The sequence below is a fragment of the Molossus molossus genome, unplaced genomic scaffold (genome assembly GCF_014108415.1).
Source record: "Molossus molossus isolate mMolMol1 unplaced genomic scaffold, mMolMol1.p scaffold_m16_p_9, whole genome shotgun sequence".
Classification (NCBI taxonomy): domain Eukaryota; kingdom Metazoa; phylum Chordata; class Mammalia; order Chiroptera; family Molossidae; genus Molossus; species Molossus molossus.
In genome coordinates, this window is record NW_023425403.1 from 26,278,011 (window position 1) to 26,300,259 (window position 22,249).

At 45.1% G+C, this 22,249-nt stretch overlaps 1 protein-coding gene across 1 annotated transcript; it reads left to right on the top strand.

Annotated features, from left to right (window-relative positions):
- Positions 1-5,660: 5,660 nt before the first annotated feature.
- On the top strand, positions 5,661-16,997 carry LOC118622949 (pyridoxal phosphate binding protein). The gene is made up of 8 exons (XM_036250544.1): positions 5,661-5,812; positions 8,282-8,389; positions 8,472-8,507; positions 8,994-9,069; positions 11,499-11,633; positions 13,319-13,461; positions 13,899-13,997; positions 15,316-16,997. Exons 1-8 carry the CDS (start codon positions 5,714-5,716, stop codon positions 15,445-15,447), a joined length of 828 nt encoding a protein of 275 aa, XP_036106437.1. The 5' UTR covers positions 5,661-5,713; the 3' UTR covers positions 15,448-16,997.
- The last annotated feature ends 5,252 nt before the right edge of the window (positions 16,998-22,249 follow it).

The following is a 22,249-nucleotide window of genomic DNA, read 5'->3' on the forward strand; positions in this document are numbered from 1 at the left end:
TAGCCTATCACTTTGTGTTTGTTTTTTTAATTATTGATTTTTACAGAAAGAAACAGCCATCATTTGCCTCCAGCACATACCCCAACCTGGGATTGAACCCAAAACCCAGGTATGTGTCCTGACTAGGCATTGAACTAGCCACCTTTTGGTATATGGGATGAGGCTCCAACCGAGCCACACCAGCCAGGGCAAGGATCTTCATTCCTTCTCATTTCCAGTTTTACGTAAGCAGCTGATTGAATAATCAAACTAAATTTAGTTTCAAAAAGCCCTGAGGGCTTAATGACCCCCTTTGTAACTGAAAAATGATGTGTTATAGTAATCCCCCTACAAATGAATGATATGCTGAATTACATTGCCTTGGGTTGATAGCTAGAGGAATTGTTTTGGACAACACCAAAGGTGTGAACTTATGTGTCTTAGTTTTATTTTCTGTCTTGCTTAATAAATGAATCTTTAAATTTACTTTTTTATTAAAGTTAAATTTAGCAATAGCTAATATTAGAATAGGTGATATAAAGAACTAAAATAGCCCTGGCCGGTTTGGCTCAGCGGTTAGAGCGTCGGCCTGCGGTCCTGAGAGACCCGGGTTCGGTTCCCGCTAAGGGCGCGTACCTCAGTTGCAGTTTGTCCCCGGCCCTGGTCGGTTGTGCGGGTGGCAGCCACTCGAAGTGTCCCTTTCACGTCGATGTTTCTCTCTCTCTCTCTGTTCCTCTCTCTCTCCCTCCCACTCTACCTGAACAAAAAATGGAAAAATGTCCTCGGGTGAGGATAAAAAAAAAAAAAGAACTAAAATAACCCAGTCAGTGTGGCTCAGTGGTTGAGCATTAACCCATGCACCAAGAGGTCGCTGGTTTGATTCCCATTCAGGACACATGCCCAGGTTGTGGGCCTGTACCCAGTGGGGGGCATGCAGGAGGCAGCCAATCAATGCTCTCTCTCATCGGTGTTTCTATCTCTCTCTCCCTCTTTTTTCCTCTCTCAAATCAATAAAGAAAAAAATTTTTATTAAAGATATAAAAAATTGGCCTAGTGAGTTGAGTACAAAATTGTCCTAAAAATATATTCAAATGAATATATATCCCCATTATTAATGTAGAAACAATAAACAACTAATTTGTGAACAGGGCATAATTCTTGGTAGGTACTATAGGGATTTATAATTTTAAAGAATCCATACACTACTGTAATTCTGCTCCAAAGGACAGAGATACTTTCAATTGAACCAAAATTCATATATGAATTTCATATAAGCAATGAAATAATTTTTAGCATAAGTGTCTTCCAAATATTACATGAGACATACTTATACTAAAAAGTTATTCATGTTTACATAAAATTTACATTTAACTGAGTATCCTGTCTTTTTATTTGCTAAATCTGGCAACCCCAGCCCAGGTTTTCTCAGGTTTTTTAATGGTGCTTCCAAACATTGGTTTGAGAACCTACTACACCAATAATACGAATGTACAATAGAACAGAATGTAGATACTGGAGTTAAACTAACAAGATTCAAATCACAACTCCACCAATTCTAAGGTATAAGGTTTTGAATAAATTCTTTAACCTATCTAAGCCTCAGTTTCTTCATCTATAAAATGGGTTGGATGGATTAAATGAAATAACATAAAGGGATTAGTTAGCACTGTGTTTAGCATGTATAAGTGTTCAAAAATACTTATTTTCAATCTGGAAAAACAGGCAAGAAAGTACACAACTAAGTGGAAAAGCAGACATAATGACAATAAGATTACAAATAGGACAGCACATAGAGGAAGATGGCACGACACTGCAGTGCAGCAAACAGCATTGAGATTACATACCTCTACATGTGTAATATGTAGAAAATAACCTGGTATGGCCCTGGAGAGTCAGAATTGCTGAGTTCCAGGCTCTAATCAGAAAAAGGCTTGAAAAGGCTAGAGAGAAAACAAAATGTTAAAACCAGAAGAAAAATGTAGTTTAAAAATAAGCTCATGGGTTGCCCCCAGGCAGAAAGGAAATTTAGCAACCTTATGTTTATAAAGGTTGCATAATGGTTGGCTATGTCTTTTCTGACTCTTCAGAGACCAAAAAGAAGGACATTAGCTTACAGAATACAATTTTTTAAAAGATTTTACTTAAGACTAGCTAAAATTTGAAATGGGGAAAAGCAGGTTTCTGCAAATAGAAAATAAATAAATCTGGGGATAAGCATGGATAACTTTTTCTTCTCTGATGGTCTTTAGAAATTGGAGAGATTCTATGGTTTAAATGTCATTCTATCTATATGAAAGATCAAATGATCTCTAAAGGTCCTCCCCAAGTCTAGTATTCTAGAATCTATATTGACATTTCAAAAGCCAGATGTGACACCATGTTTGCTAAGGGATTACTGTCATGGCTACTTTACCTGCATTCATTTAAACTAGGACAGGAGCATTATTTCTCCATTTTTCTTCAGAGCCAAGTAACCAGACAGCAGTAATTTTCTATTATTTTATCTTTTTTTTATCCCCCCCAAAAGAATCACAGTATGTTCAGAAGGAAACAATTTTAAAATCCGTAAGTTCTTTTTCATAATTCAAGGCCTCAGACTACAGGGATAAATCTTTTAAAAGCTTTATGGCATTTCGCCCAACCAGCGTGCTCAGTGGTTGAGTGTGTCCCATGCACCAATAGGTTGCTGGTTCGATTCCCAATCAGGACACATGCCCAGGTTGTGGGCCAAATCCCCAGTTGGGGGCATGCAGGAGGCGACCAATTGATGTTCTCACTCATCAATGTTTCTATCTCATTCTTTCTCTCTCCCTCTCCCTTCTTCTCTCTCTACAATCAATAAAGGAAATAAATTAAAAGCTTGATGGCATTTATAGTGAGCACGTATACTAGGTTTTAGATTGTTTATGAAATTTGTTCCTCTAGGTATTTGGCTTTTTAATCCTTCTCTTTTCCCCTGTCCTTGCAAACGCTAGGAGAAATTTAAAAACAGTTAACTAGTGAAAGAGTGATTTTGGATTTGCATTTTTTAAGGATTAGGTAATAGGGAAGGATGAACTGTTAAATTAGATGGTTGATGTCCCAGGAAGGGGAAGAGAAGAAAGTAAATAATAATAATAATGATAATAACAATAATAGGAGAAATAAGACAACGATGAAAAAAGTGGAATAAAGTTGATTCAAAAGCACAGCTAAGAAGTAAAGAAATTAGAGCCCTGGCGGGGTAGCTCATCTTGGTCTCCCCCAAGGTAACTTTTAAGAGAAATGCCTTGCCCTGGCCGGTTTGGCTCAGCGGTTAGAGCGTCGGCCTGCGGTCCTGAGAGACCTGGGTTCGGTTCCCGCTAAGGGCACGTACCTCGGTTGCAGTTTGTCCCCGGCCCTGGTTGGTTGTGCGGGTGGCAGCCACTCGATGTGTCCCTTTCACATCGATGTTTCTCTCTCTCTCTCTCTGTTCCTCTCTCTCCCTCCCACTCTACCTGAACAAAAAAAATGGAAAAATGTCCTCAGGTGAGGATTAAAAAATAAATAAAAAATAAAGAGAAATGCCTCAATAAATGTTGACTAAATGGAGAAGCAGGGGTGGACGGACTCACAGTGATTGAACACCTGCACCTGATTTGGGGGAGCAGTCTTCTAAGTGTGTAACACGTTATCTTGATGGGATTCTTACTGCAATTCTGAAGGGAATATTGATTCTATGAAATAAAAACTGAGAAGTTCAGTCACTTATTCAAGATCACAGTTCAGTGACAAAACCAAGATTCAACTGTGTCACTCCTATACACCTCTACACGATTGACTTGAAAGTTTAAATATTCTTCTACTGTCTTTTTAGTTTTTTTTATCCTCACCCGAGGAAATTTTTCCATTTTTTGTTCAGATAGAGTGGGAGGGAGAGAGAGGAAGAGAGAGAGAGAAACATCGACGTGAAGGGACACATCGAGTGGCTGCTACCCGCACGACCAACCAAGGCCGGGGACAAACTGCAACCGAGGTACGTGCCCTTAGCGGGAACCGAACCCGGGTCTCTCCGGACTGCAGGCCGACGCTCTAACCACTGAACCAAACTGGCCAGGGATCTCCTACTGTCTTTTTGAGAGCTACCCACATATATGCCATGATGGTAGGGATGGGGGAGTCAACCTTGTAATTCAAAGACGAGACCTGACCTGACCTATGGTTTTTCTCAATGTGTTTTCAAATAGCATATCACTGTAAGTGTTTTGTGCTCACCCATCCTTGCTCTACACATCCCTTCACCATGATCCCCACCACTGACTGCTGGCCAGCACCTTCCAACTCTAACTACAGCAAACATCTCTCATATCCGCACCATGAAGGACTATGCTGGTCAATTTTACATTTTTATCACTTTTATTAAATCCAGAGACACTGGAATACAATTACTCCCAACATCTTTGACAACCCTGGTTATGTGTACCTGTTAAATGGAGGCCTCCCAAAAAGAAGTCCTTGATGTCAAGGACCCAGTGCGATTTTCTCAGAGCAGAACATGTGACATTCCCTCTCCAGCCCTAGGGTCTGGGAAGACCGCGAGAGAAGAAAGCGAGGATATTGCCCTTGCTTTCCGGTGACCTCAAGACAACCTGGAGAACAACCTTGAGCCCCTTTCTCCACAAATATCGTCCCACTTCGTTACGCTGAATCAACGTTTGAGAATCAACAACAGAGCCAGAAGTGCTTTCCTTAACAAAACTGGTCTCCTGCTTGCCCACAGCACCTACCAGGTCACCATCTGACAAATTTAGTATGTACCTTGTTGGCTTAGTCGCTGGGTCGCCTGGCTCCTCGTCCCGCCCGTGGCCCAGAGCTGGGCACACAGGAGACCGAGCCAGGCCAGGTGGCCGGGCAGGCGACCCACCGAAAGCTGCCTGTGCTCCGACAGCTGCAGGCCGCCTCTGGCCGCGGCGCACGTGGACAGGCCCCGCTGCGGTCAAAGTACCCAGGATTCGGAAGCTAATTATGACAAAAAGGCATTAAACTATCTCATTTGAAGTTTCTCTCCTGGTTACATGTTGGCATCTTATTTCGGCCATATTGGGGCCGATGACACGTGTCGGCACGTCTTTACTTTGTGGGTGCCTGCCTGAACCCTAAATCACGCGTGCGGATCGCCTGTGTGTTGGCCAGCACTGGTCTGAGGGAGGACAAGAGGACACTAACCAGGCCTGAACCGTGCTGTCTTTTCTCTCCCTCGGCGGTTCCTCGCAGTATCTGAGATTCTACAAGCGAGGTCCCCCGCCCTAGCAGCTTCTATGCCCGGTCCCCGCGCACGGAAATCGTGGTTCACAGCTCAGAATGGCAGGGACTGGGAAATTCGCGAGGCATTTTGAAAGGGACTAGGACCCCGCGAGCAGGCCGCGTTTTCTGCTTCAAGAGGGTCCCGCTAGGGCGGGGACAGCAGCGGACCAGGCGACACATCTTTGAAGGCTGTCCCGGAGGCACTGGAACGACGCCAAGAAGGCCCAGCTGGCGCGCCCGGGACGGCCCTGGGGTCCACTAGGACCGGCCCAAGATGGCCGTCGCGGAGGGGCGGGGCCTCCGCTACACCGCCCCCGCCCCGCCCCGCCCCCGCGGTGCCCGGTGTCGATTGGGTAAAATAACTCGAAGGTGAGCGCTGATTGGACCGCACAGAGACGTAATTTGGGCAGGACCGGAAGGTGGTTTCAGCCCTGGGCTGCCGGGGTCTGGGTCTCGACGTTGATCCCTTGGGATGTGGAAAGCTGGCAGCATGTCAGCGGAGCTGGGAGTCGCGTTTGCTCTGCGGGCAGTAAACGAGCGCGTGCAGCAGGCGGTGGCGCGACGGCCGCGGGTGAGGCAGGGGACCGCGTGGGGACGGTGGGCGGCCGCTGTGAGGAGGGGGACACCTGCGTAGGAATGGGTCGTCACGGTGACGCAGAGGGCTCTCCCGGAGGGGCGGGACCCCGCCCCGCCCGCCGCCCTGGCATTCGCCCGGGTTGCAGAGCCCCGAAAAGCTAGCGAAGGGCTCCCTCAGTGACCTCGAGATGAATCCGTCAGCTTTCCTGGAGGTTGGCTCAGTTGGAACAAAAGGTATCCGCTACCCCAGGAAAACGACCGGTCTCCAGGCATTGCGGCCTTTGCCCGTCCCGCTCCGTGGAGTCTACAACCTTAGCGGACGGGAGAAGGGGCAGGCCTGAGCCCCCTGAGCCCAGCAGCTGCGAGAAAAGACGTCTCCCAATAGCACCCTCATGAGGCCAGGTCCGCCTGAGATCACGTGTGTGGCAGCGACTCAGTGCCCTCAACCTTCCTAATGCCCTGCGACCCGTTAATACAGTTCCTCGTGTAGTAGGTGGGCTGACCCGCCTGGAGACGATAGAGGAGCGGTGTCTCGGTTCCTAAGATGTTTTCCGATGGTCGTAGGCGACCCCTGTGAAAGGGTCGTTCGACCCCCAGGTTGAGAACCGCTGGAACAGCTAGTAGATGCTCAGTAGATGTCGGTTCCCCCTGTGGGCGACCTAGACGGTGCACTGATGGGCCGACTACCGAGGCACCGAGCAGCACTTGCGCGTTTGCCGCAGGAGGGAGCTGACATCTAATCCCCTTACAGAGAGACTTTTCCCCCTTATATATATTTTGTCTTCTGTTGGAATTTCATTAGACCAGGGGTCAGTCAGTAGCTGCCCTCCTTGGATGGTGTGGAGTGAGACACACCTCAACGGAGAGGTCAGAGGTTTCTTATCAGCACTTACGGTGTCAGAACTCAGAATACTGGCCAGGAACTCATAGGCACAGATTGTGGACTGGTGGTTGCTAGAGGGGAGGACGGTTGGGGGGCTGGGTGAAAGAAGTGAAGGGATTGAGAAGCACAAATTGGTAGTTACAAAATAGTCACGAGAATGTAAGCAGAACAGCATAGGGAATATTTATAAGTCAATAATATTTTGATAACTATGTATGGTACCAGGTGGGTCCTGGAAATATGGAGGGGAACACTTTGTAAAGTATATGATTGTCTAATCACTAAGCTGTACACCTTAAACCAATACAAAATAATATTGAAAGTAAATCATAATTGAAAAATAAAAATTAAAAACACCAATAAAAAGAATGCTGGCCTGGAGACAGAAGACCTGTGTCATTTCCTTGGCTACTGGTTAAATAGTACATTGAACAAGTTACTTAACTACTCTGGTTCCGTATTTCCTCTTCTGCATAGGCAAAGGAATGAACTCTGATTGCTCTGAGCTCACTCCTGAAGTTAATGTTCTGATTCTCAGTGATTCTCCAAGATAAACTAGGGATTTCTCTAATAAACATGACACTTGGAAGTTCTCCCAGCATAACTCTCAGGCAGATTTGCTGCCTGTTTCATATTTCTGTCTGGAAACCATCAATTCATCAACATGATCCTAGGAGCTAAGACATGTTATGAAAGGCTATTAATACAGCCCTCGGAAATAGAAAGAAACTCTATAATTGACCTGACTCTTCAGGCCCTTTGAGAATACCGTGATTCTGTAAAAACTGCAAAAGGGTGATGTGGTACATGAAAACTGAACTCTGTAAGGAGAAGTGAATCTCTTCTCTTGTTGCCTCTATGTGGATTTTGTTGCAGTAGAATTTGGAGAAGCTTTGCTCTTTATGTAATGGCCATGAGAAGGGGTTCAGATAGATCTGATCTTGATTCCAGAGTTTTTTCTGTGTCCCTGCCGCTGGTTCTTGTTTAGATTGAACAATAGATTACATAGTTATTCTCAGCAGGATGCTTTTGAAAATGAATGGGGTCAATATTAATAATTACACCAGGACCAGAATGAGTTTCCAAAACTGTTAACCTGGAGGTTCAGAAACCAGAAGTGGCCTTCCTTCTATTCAGAGAGTGATGCGTTTCCTTAATGAGTGATTTTTAAACCTCCAACCTTAGTGTGCAAGAGAATCATCTGGAGAGTCTGTTAAAAAGGAGTTTCTCTAACTCCAGACCCAGAAATTGAAATTCTAGAGTGGGACCCAGGTGATGCTGACACAGTTGATTAAAGACTGCATTTTAAGGAAATTTATTGCTTTTACTTACCTGCCCCGCTCTCCTGAAAAATGTCTTTTGCTAGATATTAAAGTAGCTAACATATTAGATTTAGATGCAGTGCATTTGAAAGACATTTGATCAACATTATTTGGCACTGATCTCCCTGCAATACTGGAAAAATGGAGCTTACCAAATACCAAGTTAAGAGCTATGCTGATTATACAGGGTCTATCTTAGAAGACTTATCACGATAATATTCCCAAACATTCACTCATCTGGCTCTTTCCCTCTTGGCAGGATCTCCCGGCCATCCAGCCCCGACTAGTAGCAGTCAGCAAAACCAAACCTGCAGACATGGTGATTGAGGCCTACAATCATGGCCAACGCACTTTCGGAGAGAACTATGTAAGAGCCCTTTTCCAAACTGCCTTTGGAAGAGTCAGTCATGTTTGCCAAGCTTCTGACTTGTCATTATTTTACCCTGTAGGTTCAGGAACTGCTGGAAAAAGCATCAAATCCTAAAGTAAGTAGATACATGAATTCTTGAGCTTGTATCTAAATCTTGGCGTTTCATTTGAAAATTAGACCCATGTTAGTGGTTGAGTTTTAGAGCAGGAGGTTGGGCTGGCAGCAGAAATGTTGTCCCCAGTATTTCTCAAGTTAGATTTTCTTTCTTTATTAAGACTATAGTTTTCTCCTTTGCAATTTTTTGAAATTGGTGATTTCTAGGAGCTTGATGTAATCTTGGATCCTTTTGAGACTTGAAAGCTTTAATCAGTTCAGTCTTAATGGGTGATATCTGAAAGATGGAGAGAGTTGATGGGAAGAAGGAAGAGAAACAGAACAGAAGCCTTAGATGTTTTTCTAAGTATCATTAGGAGTCTGGCTGAAGGTGATGGTAGTGCTTTACTGCATAGACATGAAAGGTCAGAAGCAACTGTGCAAAGTATTTGAGCCAGCTAGGCCTCCATAAAATCTGTGTCAAAAATAGTTACCTTTTTCTCTTCAGATTCTGTCTTCATGTCCTGAGATTAAGTGGCACTTCATTGGCCACCTGCAGAAACAAAATGTCAACAAATTGATGGGTAAGATAACACTCTAAATATGATCATATGGTTTTTCTTTTTTAGGTTGTTAACATGTTGAATTACATTTGTTGATCTTCAGATGTTAAATCAACCCTGCGTTCCTGGGGATAAATTTTACTTGGTCATGAAGTGTTATTTTTTTAATATAATGCTGCATTTGATTTGTTAGATATTGCATCTATATTCAACAGGGACATAGGTTTCCAGTTTTCTTGAAATGTTTTTATTTGGGTTTTATATCAAGGGTAATGCTGGCCTCATAGAATGAATTGGAAAGTATGCCCTCCCTAAGTCTTTTGGAAGAGTATGTGTGGAATTAGTATTATCTTTTCCTTAACCATTTGGTTTTTTTGGTGGTACATGCCCCTAGCAGGAACTGAACCTGGGACTCTCTGGTCTGCAGACCGCTGAGCCAAACTGGCCAGGGCTGGCGTTTACTTTATGGGAAGGTTTTTAGCTATAGTTTCGATTTCACAAATAGATATAGAGCTATTCACATAATCTGTTTCTTCTTGGATCAGCTTTGGTACTTTGTGTCTTTCAAGGAATTTGTCCATTTCATCAAATTAATGAGTTAATGGACATAAGGCTGTTTGTAATTTCCTTTATTATTCTTTATAATTTTTTAAAATATGTTTTTATTTTTTTAAAGAGATAGGAAGGGAGAGGAGATAGAAACATCGATGTGAGAGAGCAACATTGATTGGCTGCCTCCTGCAAGCCCTCTACCGGGGATCAAGCCCACAACCCGGGCATGTTCCCTGACTGGGAATCAAACTGGGACCTCTCAGTCCATGGGATGACACTCAATCCACTGAGCCACACCAGCCAGTCCAGGCTATCCTTTTAATATATGTAGAGCCTGCCCTGGCCGGTTTGGCTCAGCGGTTAGAGCGTCGGCCTGCGGTCCGGAGAGACCCGGGTTCGGTTCCCGCTAAGGGCACGTACCTGGTTGCAGTTTGTCCCCGGCCCTGGTTGGTCGTGCGGGTGGCAGCCACTCGATGTGTCCCTTTCACGTCGATGTTTCTCTCTCTCTCTCCCTCCCACTCTATCTGTACAAAAAATGGAAAAATGCCCTCGGGTGAGGATAATATATGTAGAGCCTATAGTGATGTCAACTCTCTCATTCCTGATATTGTAATTTCTGCCCTCTCTCTCTCTTTTTTTTTCCTAGTCCATCTAGCTAGAGATTTATTTATTTATTTTTCTCTATTTTACTTATATGTTATATGTTATATAAGTAAAAATAATGATGTATTATGGGGTTTAGGATATGTTAAAGCAACATACATGACAATAATAGCATAAAGAATGGAAAGGAAGAAACAGAAGTACACTATTATAAGGTTCTTAAACTTTATGTGAAGTGGTATACCACTTAAAGGTAGACTATGATAAGTTAAACTCTAAAGCAACCAATAAATAACAGTAAAGAATTATAGTAATAAGTCAGCAAAGGAGATAAAATGTAGTTGTAAAAAATACGTGAAACGGTATCTCACGGTGGTTTTCATTTACATTTCCTAGTGACTAATGAAGTTGAGCGTTGAGCATATTTTCATGTGCTCATTGGCCATTTGTATATTTCTTTGAAGAAATGTCTTTTCAAATTCTTTGTTCATTTTTAACCAGGTTGTCTTTTTATTGAGTAATAAAAGTTCTTTATATATTCTTGATACATACCAGACCCTTATCAGATAAATGATTTACAAATATTTTTGTTTCATTCCATGGGTTGTCATTTTACTGTCTTGATGGTATCATTTCTAGCACTCCCATTCCAGAAAGTGTAAGAACATGGTGAGCTTGGCCAGTGTGACTCAGTGGTTGAGCATCGACCCATGCACCAAGAGGTCACCAGTTCGGTTCTTAGGGCACATGCCCAGGTTGTGAGCCAAATTGCCAGTGGGGGGCATGCAGGAGGCAGCTAATCGATGTTCTCTCTCATCGATGTTTCTATCTCTCCCTCTCTTTTCTTTTCTCTCTAAAATTAATAAAGGGAAAAAAAATTAATAACATGGTGATATCATGCCAAAGAAGTACTTTGGCTGCCACTGATTATTCTTTCTTTATTGTCCTCTTGACCTATTTCTCTCAGTTTGAACTGAGATTGAATCAGACCAAGCCTGCTATTAGGAATCTCTGCAATTATCAACCTCTCACAGCAAATGGATACATATGCTGCATGATTATGATATGTCAGCATTTGCCTCTCTTATTTGTTTTTGCTGATTAGACAGCAATGGTTATTATTTGAACTTACATCTAGTAAAACTTTCACATAAGTCTTATTAGCAGGACTGGGATTTAGTGTCTCTTTCTTTTCCTGGGAGATTATTTTTCTGTCTTCCAGAAGATGTTTTGTATGTTGCGTGTTGCAGTGGATGGAGTATGTGAAGAATTGCCTTGCCTCTTTCTCATTACAGCTGTCCCCAATCTCTTCATGCTGGAAACAGTGGATTCAGTGAAGTTGGCAGACAAAGTGAACAGTTCGTGGCAGAAAAAAGGTTCTCCTGAAAGGTTAAAGGTTATGGTCCAGATTAACACCAGTGGAGAAGAGAGTAAGTGACCAGACCTGTATTGTAGATTTTTCTTCCCTTAGGATGTTTAATGCCCAGGAAGAATGGCAGGCCTAATTTATCTGACGACTAAGGTCTTAGAAATAAATCATAGGCCTTTAAGTAAGCTGTGTTATGTAGGATCTAGATGGCATGATGACAGCCACACCAACCCACCTAGTATTTAATGCATCATGATTTTATTTCTTAATTTTTGAGGGGGCAGACAGGGAGAATCAAGAAGGAGATTGTGACTTTGATCTGAAAATTCCCAGAAGTCACCATCACTCTTGAAAGAGATTGCAAAGTTACATGAGAAGTTACTCTTCTTGAGTCCTAAAAAATAACTTACTTAGTGTTACATTGGGAGAAAATAGAAAGAAAATCACTGTGAGCACCAGGCAGTGAATATCTTTCCAGGGCTTAGTTAACAGTGTAACACAGTGGACAGAGCACAGGCATTGAAATCAGGCCGACCTTGGGTTTGAGCTCCACCACTTTCCAGCTTCGTAATCTTGCATACGTTAGCAAACCCGCCTGTACCTGTCTCCTTGTCAGGCAGTGATAACATAATAGTACCTACTCCAGAAGGTGTTGTGAGGATTGAATGTGCTTATGCAGACAGTGTTGTTGGCATAAAACCCTGCACATCATACTTGTTAGCACTTTGTTTCCAGATCAGTCATTGGCTTCCAACCGTCAGAGCACCAGTATTCATCAAATATTAGCATGAAGGAGTTCATTATATGCATCTGTTTTCTGAATAGGCCCTGGAGTCAGGCTACCTGGGTTCAAAGTTTAGTTTCACGGTTTCTATTTGTGTGACCTTGGAAAAGGTAATAGGCTTCCCTGTGCCACATGATTAGAATAGAGATGGTAAGAATACTTATTTCATAGAATTATTGTATTAAGTGAAAAGCACTTAGGATTTGCCACATGCACCTGGCACATAAGTAAGTGTTCAGTAAATTTTAACAAGTATTGTATATATGTGCGCCCAGATTACATATTACATTATCAATGTAGATACATCTGAAATTGACTCCAGATGAAATCTTTTACATCATATCTTGATAATTAGCTATAATTTTTCCTAATTAAATACTGAAGTGAGTGTTCTTTGCATTTCTATATGCTAATAAGGGAGAGACAGTACCAATAATCCTTATAACTGAGTAACAAATGATCATTTGCTGCAGATTTCTCCTCTAGTTGTTAATTAGCAAGTTCTGTAAAATTTAGCAAATTATATAGTCAAAACTGTATCATACATACTTTATTTTAAATTTTTAACAATTTTACTAATAAATTATTTGGAAAAATAATTCTCAGGTTAATCTGGCATTTTGGTGATGTGAATTCTCTTAGTGTCCCAAGAAAAGCAATGTTTTCTTCTTTTCCCTGTATTCTAGCTATTCTCAGGTCAGATATTGAGATAGAGTAAAAAGAGTTCAATTTATAGCTCTTCCCTTGAGAAATTCAGAACCTGACCAGAGGGGAACTACATGAAGACCTCAAATATAAAGTTATTTTTTGGACTTGAGAAAAAGTTCTTTCCAAAGGTCTTCTTGTATGAGGGTCACCTCCTCCATTACAAGGAAGGGATGAAAATGAACCCTTTCTCTGGCTACTTAAAACATTTTGGTATAACGGTCTTTTTTTGTTTTTGTTTTTGTGTGTGTGTGAAGGTAAACATGGCCTTCTACCTTCAGAGACAGTAGCTGTGGTAGAACACATAAATGCCAAGTGCCCCAGCCTGGAATTCGTGGGGCTGATGACCATAGGAAGCTTTGGGCATGATCTTAGTCAAGGACCAAATCCTGACTTCCAGGTACTGGGGGCCAGGGATGGGGGATTGCTGACATGCTAAAGAAGCACCTCAGCAAAATGCTGTTGCAGGGCTGGCTACTGTAGTAAACTTCAAAGACATCCCAGATGCTGTCTGTCAGGTGTTATAACCCTCTTCTGAGCTCTTTTTATTAGGAAAAGAGAACAGGTTTCCAAAACCCCACAGACCCTTCTCAGCTCAGTTTGCCCTTGCTAAAACAGTCTTTAGAGAAAATGAGCTCTTTCTTCTTCTTTATTGACTGATAATTTTCATGAAAGTAGGTGAATTTGCTAAAAAAGAAAAAACTTTCAGTAACTACTAGTAATTTTGACAGGCCTTGAAACCATGAGAAAAAAATAATCTTTGTTCAAATTCAGCCACTTTCAGGCATCCTTGGAGAGGCAGGAATAAAATAGGTGACACACTTGTCTTTCTGTCAGATGTTATTGTCCCTCCGGGAGGAGCTGTGTAAAAAACTGAACATTCCTGCTGACCAGGTTGAGCTGAGCATGGGCATGTCCATGGACTTCCAACATGCAGTAAGTGTCCTTCTGGGTACCATTTGATGGGAGGGTCCAAAAGGCCACAGCAAGCATCAGTTTTTTTGGGAGAAATCTTTGAAGTGCCTCATTGCAGCAACAGGGCATCCAATAGCAGTGGTTCTCAACTATTCTAATATTCCCCACTTCCTACTTCTTTGAAATGAAATGTATAGAAATTATAGCCTGGCGCATAATTTTGTTGTTGTTGTTAATTCTCACCCAAGGATATTTTTTATTGATTTTTAGAGAGTGGAAGAAACTGAGAGAGAAACACCGATGTGAGAGAGACACATCAATTGGTTGCCTCCTGCACGACCCCAACTGGGGCCAGAGATCGAACCTGCAAACCAGGTTACGTGCCTTTGACCAGGAATCAAACCCATGACCCTTCGGTCTCCAGGCTTATGCTCTAACCACTGAGCAAACCGACCAGGGCCTAACAATATAATTCCCTAAGTGGAATCTAAAGGAAAATAAGACAAAATGAAACAGTAATTTTTAAAAAGGCATTTATTGCCCTGGCCGGTTTGGCTCAGCGGTTAGAGCGTCGGCCTGCGGTCCATAGAGACCCGGGTTTGGTTTCCACTAAGGGCACGTACCTCGGTTGCAGTTTGTCCCCGGCCCTAGTTGGTCATGCAGGTGGCAGCCACTCGATGTGTCCCTTCACGTCGATGTTTCTCTCTCTCTCTTCCTCTCTCTCCCTCCCACTCTATCTGAACAAAAAATGAAAAAATGTCCTTGGGTGAGGATAAAAAAAATAAAAATAAATAAATAAAAAGGCATTTATTTTGCTATGTAAATGCTGAACCATAGCTGTATGACAATAAGTCATGATGAAGTCTGATGCTTAATCTTATGTGTAGATTCACCATGAATGCATCATAAAAATATACTGTGTTATGTTGGCAACTCAAATACATGATTTTCTGGAACAGTCAATAACTTGATAAAGTTCCAGAAATCAAAGTATAAACTTTCCTCTTGTGTTTATAAGTAAATGGAATTAGATGCTGTGCTGAGACGACGATAAGGGGGATTTTTCATCTGCCTGACCAGGCAACACTGCAAAGGGGTGTGGGCTGAGAGATAACGCCCTGGGCCCTGGGCCGCTGTGTCCCACACACAGCAGGACGTCTGACCCTCCTCCCAGGTTGCATTGCCTCCGAGGAGAACCACTGCCCTGTCCTCTTCAGCCGTATTATCATTCTTCCTCCTAGAGGCCCCTCAAAAGCTAGAATGAGAGGCACCCCTTCAGCACTGGCTCCAGTTTGTTATTTTAAACTCAGCCCTCCATACTTGCTCTTCTTTCCCACAGATTGAAGTAGGATCTACGAATATCCGCATAGGAAGCACCATTTTTGGAGAGCGAGATTACTCTAAGAAACCTGCCCTGGACAAGTCCGCAGCAGACCTGAAGGCCCCTGTGGAGGTGGCCCAGACACATTGAGCCACGGAACAACCAACTGTGGCTCACAGCCCGAGGGCCCTGTCCAGGAAGACTGATTGTGCACTCACCTGGATGTTCATTTTGATATTCCCCTGGTTACAACACAACCATGCTCTTCTTGTGACCTGGTGAGAGCATGCTGAGGATTGTGTGTATTGATGGAAACCGTCTGTATTTAGTGTCTGATGTAGGAAGCTCACTTCAAGTAGTGGCTTTGGAGTGGATTTGAGAAATCCTGACATTTTTGGGGAACAGATACCAAACCAATAGCCAGGAATTGAGTTTGGTATTGAATCTTGCCCAGGAGAACCAATCAACCCGTGAATGCCTTTCCCGGGTTAAGATTCAGTCACTGATGCCTGTAATCACCAGAGTCAGAGGAGTTCCCATTTGTCATCCATTTTAATAGACAGTTCCCTGTGGTTACCAGCGTCATACAAGCCCCCACTGAGGAATCATCTTTGCTGCTCTGCAGCAAGGTAATTTTGCCTCCCCACTGCTACCCCGCCCCCATTTCCACCCCACCCAGTAAATATTTGTCTCTACTCTGGACCAGCAGTAGAGGTAACTTCAGGAAATGGCTTGAGCTAATGCTCTAAACCCAAATGGTGGCTGATGAAAATCTGTGTCGTTGGTCACCCTGTAAATTATGGGGGTAACAGAAAAAAGGACTTTAGCCTTTCTAACATCCTCCTGAAGGGACAGGACTTTGAGCTTTTTCCCCTGGACCCTACAGTGGTGAGAAGTTAATGATATGATTTCTCATCCACCGTAATTCTCTTTATGGTGATTTCTTATCAAAGCCCAGTGAATCTTGTAGCTCCCCAGAAATGAAAGATTCCTTCAACGCCAGTTCAGGTTCGCAGTTTCAACAGGGCCTGACTGTGAGGTTCCTGTTCCTGAGGAGCACTTTCTAGGCACATTTATAGGCCTCCCCCCACCCCACAGCATTTATAAGCCAGAACTGCAGCTCTTGTTTGTTAATAGAATAGCAAGATATTCAAAAACCAGAAAGCACACTTCTCAGATAGTCATGACAGATGACTTTGATCTGGGTTGTTTATTTCTTGGGTGATTTTTTTTCTTATTTATTTAAGCCCCAATCTTTAATTTTATGAAATAACTTTCAGAACAGGATGCTGCTGCCGAATGTAATTTTGTAAAACTTCAACCATTATGATCCCTGTGCTGTTTCAGTCAGAGCTAGAGTGTGATGCTTCACAGTCTATTAAATAAAAATGTGAGTTTGAATTATGCCATCTGTGCCAATTACAAAGCAATTAAAAGATTTATTTTTTATGATCTGGTGTAGTGAGTGAATATAACAGGAGGGAGGCATTGGAACCGACAGCATGCAGCTGTGCCCATCACTGGCATCACACCAGCTGGCTTTGGAGAGGATTCCCCTTGGATCACAGATGCAGCCAAAGCCAAACCGTGGATGAAAGAGAGATTCTGAACTTCCAAGGGCAAGAAAATAAAATGTTGGCATTTCAGGAATTATCAAAAATAGGGGTTACCTACCTCTTGTTGCAAGAAACCTTTAAGTCGCCTCTAGATGGCGACATCAGCTAGCCTGTGGTGTCAGCACTGCCGCTCCAGCCAGCAGATTACCTTGGAGCAGACTCAGCCTTCTCATACCTTCTCCACAGTGCAGATAGGGAGGCCAGAGAGGACATGATTTTCCCAAGTAATATGGCTGACTGGCAGATCCACTAGGTTCTTTCAGATAACCTTTGCTAACTCAGCTGAGGGTCCTGATGGTGGCTGTGGAGTCCTTTGGGACAGGTGAAACGGTCTGAGCAATGAAGAGCTCTCTGGCTTGTGCCTAGAGATCAAGAACAACAAAGGAGGCAAGCCATGGGAGGCTGAATCAAACTCAGATAAGGAAAAGAAACCAAAGGATGTCCTGTGTACCCATAGCAAGCCAGGACCTTTGACAGAGAAAATCAAGCAAAGTTGGGACTTCGTCTTTTGTTACACATAACTGGCAGCAGGTCTGAAAATTCCTAGTTTTCATCAAAGCAGTGACAGCATCCTCAGCAAGTTTCCTGAATGGCAATAGCATGCTGTCCTGGGTCAGACCCACCCACTGTAGCCCTGCAGTCTCCTGCTTGAGAGTGTTGTCCGTGGCCCTCGGCTGCCTGGTCCAGCCTCAGGTCTGCACACTCCAAGGTTCCCAATAATCCATCAAGGCTTTGTCCTCAGGAAGTGCCTCATGAATTCTGACTATTGCATCTCTTAACAAAGCATTCTCTTAATACTCAAATTGTACTCCCTGCTTTTTAAAACATTCATGGCACATAAAGCTCTCTCCCATATATTCTCTCATCTTCCCTTCATAGCAGTTGGTAGGGAAGTTTAGGCTACTTGCTGGCATCCCTTTGTGGACTGGGCAATTGTCTGAAGTCAGAGCAGGTTGGGAACGGGGCAAGAAATGAACTCCAGACTCTTGGTTCCTGGTCCAGAGCTTGGCCACTTACCACACTGGCATCTTCCATTGTCTCGGGCTGCACAGTAAGATTTACAGGCTGAATCTAAAAGAAACTATTACCATAAAAGAAATGTATGTTCTTAGTCCATTGTAATTGTTGAGAACTGACACATCTTAATGCAAAACAAATTTTGAAACCACAGCAGTGAGGATGAGAAGGAAGGATAGAATTGAGCCCAGCCCGAATACAGTTAGCCCTCCCCTTCTGTCATCCTATTTCCCTAACACCCACATTCCTCCCCCAAACTCAAACTATCCCGCGGGCTGAAGGCTCCATGTGCTCCATGTGCACAGGGCTGTGCCCTTCACCCCTAGATCTAGACTGCAGCGAATTCTGTTCTCCAGGGCTGGACGAGGAGAAATAAAGTGTAACGGGACAATCTTACAATCCAAGACTTCTTTGTCCTTCTGGAAAAAAAGTGGCCCTGTGCTTCCCACCGAAGCTCTAACGGGGGAAGGACCACTCGCCCACCAGTTCCTGAAGGGCTGCCATAAGGGTGGTTGCCGTTATGGTGCAACTGGAAATGATTTGCTCTGGGAACTGTGACTATCTTTACCATGAAATCTGTTGACTGCTATTACATCAGCCTCATGACTAAAGGCAAAAGAATCCAAACCATCCACCAAGATGTTTTATTAATCTGCCCTCTCCCTTCAGGAAGCACATAGGTAAAGAAAAGGGCTTTCTTTCCCACCCAGTCTGCATGGATGGGTATATTCCATGGCTGTGTGTGGCTGAGTAGCTATTTACAAGGTAGAGACCCTTACACTTATTAAGTCCCTCTCCCATAATCACATCAAGGTCCCAAAGGACCTCAGAGTTAACACTTCTTTTCCTATGCAGTCCAGCAGAGATGAGCTGAAATGGCCTGTGCTAGGGACCGAGGGGAGACTTTGGACACCTTTCTGTACTGAAAATAAATTTTACAAGCTCCAGCTCCTGAGCTTTGAGATCATAAAGGAGCAGAAGCCACCCTTGGAGTGTGGAGTGCCTTCTAAGAGGCTCCTTCCCACTGGCTGGCTGCGCCTACCCCCACCGTGCGTGCTCCAGCCGAGGGAGCTGTGCTGCTCTCCAGCTTCGGAGCTAAGCTTGACCCAGCTGCCAATCTCCAAAATAAAATCAATGTGTGACCTTATTCACCAGCTGTACTGAAGAAACTAGCACAAATGAGGGCCAACTTTGAAGCCAAAAAGGGAAGATGAGATGTTGGGAGAGAGAGAGAAAGAGGGGGGATAAAACTTGGCTGGACATGAAAGGTGTCTTGTCTGTCTGTTCCCCATTAGGCACAATTCTCTTGCAATCTGCAGCCTCGACATAATTCTCTTGACCAGAAACTCTCCGGAGAGATAGTGTCAGAAGGAAAAACAAACAGAATAGCATCTCTGACAGCAAAGTCACTTAAAAACCTATTTGGGGGGTGGGGTGCAGGGAGACATGACAGCATGCAGGGGAGGGCACTCCTCCACAGCAGGCCACATGTGGAGACACATTTACCCTGGGAAGGGACAAGAACAGGACAGGAAGGGGAGCCCAGGACAGGGCTGTGTGCCAGGCCAAGCAAGGCCAGCCCCAGGAAGCAAAACTCCCGGTCCTCTGCCCTCCCAGCCCCTCTGATGCCTGAAGATCCACCTGTGTGGCTTCCTCAACTACGCACGCATCATGTGAACCCGTGGTTCCGGGCTTCTCATGCCCCCGTGGTGCACTGAGGGGACCCAGAAGGATTGCTATAGAAAAAAGTGGTCCCAATTCGTCCTACCTTCAGTTTCCCATTTCCGACCACCACCAGCGGCCATGGAACCCAGCTCTCCCTGGCAGCTGGCAGCGGGCTCCCCAGGCAGCCAAGGCCCATTCTCCCCAGGCCCTTTCGACCTGCCTTTGAGCTAAGCTGTCTACTCGGGAAGCCAGGCCCCACCCTCGCCTGCAGGAGCCCAGGGGGTGAGGATTCTGGAGTGGGGGGTGCAGGGCGGGAGAGGGCACAGTTCTGTGCTCAAGTTTCTGGGGCAGGCATCCTGTTATAGGAGAGAACTTTTTTTTAAAGCAAGAAAAACTAATCAGAAGAAAGAAGCGAGAGCTTTCCCTTGCCTTTCGGACTTGTTTATTACTAGGATATCTGATTTCAGCAGAGGAAGCCGGCGCTGAAGCAAGGTTTTTATTGGCCGTGAGCAAGAGGAATTCAGGGTTTGCCTTTGATTTGGCTTCCCCAGAACATGAGGCACTGAAGAGTGCTCGCTGCTTTGATGGAGCAGCTCAGGAGTCCCCACCCCCCCCCACTCCTTGTTTTCTGCTGCAGGGACTAAAATTCCCCTTGGGGGAAGAGGGTGGAGCAGGAGCCCCAGGGTGGAAGGTGGCTTCATAAACATTTCGGAGAGGAGAGCAAAATAGGGGACTATGGTAAAAAGTTCTGGAGTTGGCTCCAGAGGAGCACAAGTGAGGCCACGCTTGCCACCCCCTCCACGAGTGGGGACCTGGAGGAGGGAAGGTCTGGTTTGGATGAAGCGCAGTGTCTCTAGCAGACAGAGCTAGGCAGGCTGCAGGCAGGCCTGGCCTGATGGTTTCAATGTGTGAGGAAGATAAAGGCAGAGATCCGAAGAGGCAGCCTCTGCCAACAAACAGCCCCTTCCTTCGGCTGGGGCCTGGGCCCGGCTGGCCTCTGCGGGAGCGGATTACCAGCTGGGCCCCAGGTTTGAGGAGCTGCTGCTGATCCCCAGGGCTCCCCACAGACACTTTCACACACAGACAGCCGCTGTTTGGGGTCTGGAGCCCCAGCCAGCCTGATCTTACCGTAGCCCTGGGTAGCCTTCCTGCTGCCTGCTGGCTTCCAGAGGGAGGCACCTATACCCCTGGAGAAAGAGGAGGGTGTCCCTCCATTTGGGGGCTTCTGGGTGAACCCAGCCATTCCCCTTTCTCCCTTTCTCCCTCAGGAAGAACCTAGAAGCTGAGGTCTCTAAGTATCCCATGCTCGCCTAGTATTTACCCATTGAGGGTGGGAGTCAACTGCCAAGGGTGCCGAGACTCTGGGACCTGCACTGATTGTAGCGACAGCTCCCCTGGCAGAAGTGGTCCTGCCTCGGCCTGGCTCTCTTCCTTTTCCAGTTTGTGCCCGAAGGCTACAGGTCTGGGTGAGAGTCACCTTCTCCCTCTCTGCAAAGTGTAAGTCTTCACAGGCATCTGCGTGTGCCCTGGTGACTGGTCACAGCCCTTTCCCAGACCGAGTATGCGCCTCGGCCACGCTACGGTGGTGTTGGCTGTCCCTAGCTACGGTGTTGGCTGTCCCTAGCTACGGTGGTGTTGGCTGTCCCTAGCGGGGCTGTGCTCACCTTGGAGGCCCGAGCCCACTCTGGCAGCCACTGTGCGCTTGGCGCTTTGAGCTGAGGCCCAGAGCCTGGGACAGGGGGTGGGGAACGGGAAACAGGGCTCTCACTGTGTCCACTTCAAGGAACCCAGGCATCAAAAGGACTTTATGCAGTAAGTTTGAGAATATACAGGGAGAAGAGCTGCAGGAGTAAAAGTAAGTGGCCACACACACACACAGCCACAGTGCCTGCTCCAAGACTCTGGCACCAGTCTGTCTGGGTTTGAATCCCAAATCTGTTTCTTACCAGTCAAATTACCTTGGGCCAAAGACTTGACTCCCGTAGTGCCTCAGTTTTCTTATCTGTAAATAGGGATGATATTAAGAGTAGCTGCCCCCTGGTGTTCTTGTGAAGGTTGAGTGTGATAAAGCGTGGAACGTGCTGTGCACAGACTCTGGCATGTAGCAGAAGCTCAGTAAACGTTAGAGACCGCACGTTGGACCCAGCCCTGGTGTGCTTTCCAGTCTGTTTGAATCTCCGTGGAGAAACAGGGCGGCGCGCTGATGGACAGAGCAGATTAGAACTGCTGGGAAAACTGTTGCCTTCCTTCACAAATGAAACATGATCCTCCAAGGCTGAGGAAGACCGGGTCCTGCAACAGGCAACTCAAGCCCTGAGTGCCCACAACAAGCTCCCTTGTGGATGTCTCCCTGAGCGTGGCTGACACACCCGGCTGGACACAGGGAGGTGGAAAGGCCCAGCTTCCCCTTACACGCTGCCCAAACATGGACACCCAAGCCTTCCCCTCCGCACAGCCTTAACTAAAAACCTAACTAGGGACTCGGGCATAAAAACAGCAAATCAGCCCAGAGTGAAACCAAAACTGGACACTCTGGCTCACACACCCTGGGCGTCAAGACTCCAGTGACACACCCAAGGGGCCTGAGTGCGTCCCCAGGACAGGAGGCCTGGAGAGTGGGCTCCGCTTCCATTTCTCCCAGCTCCCCTCCATGA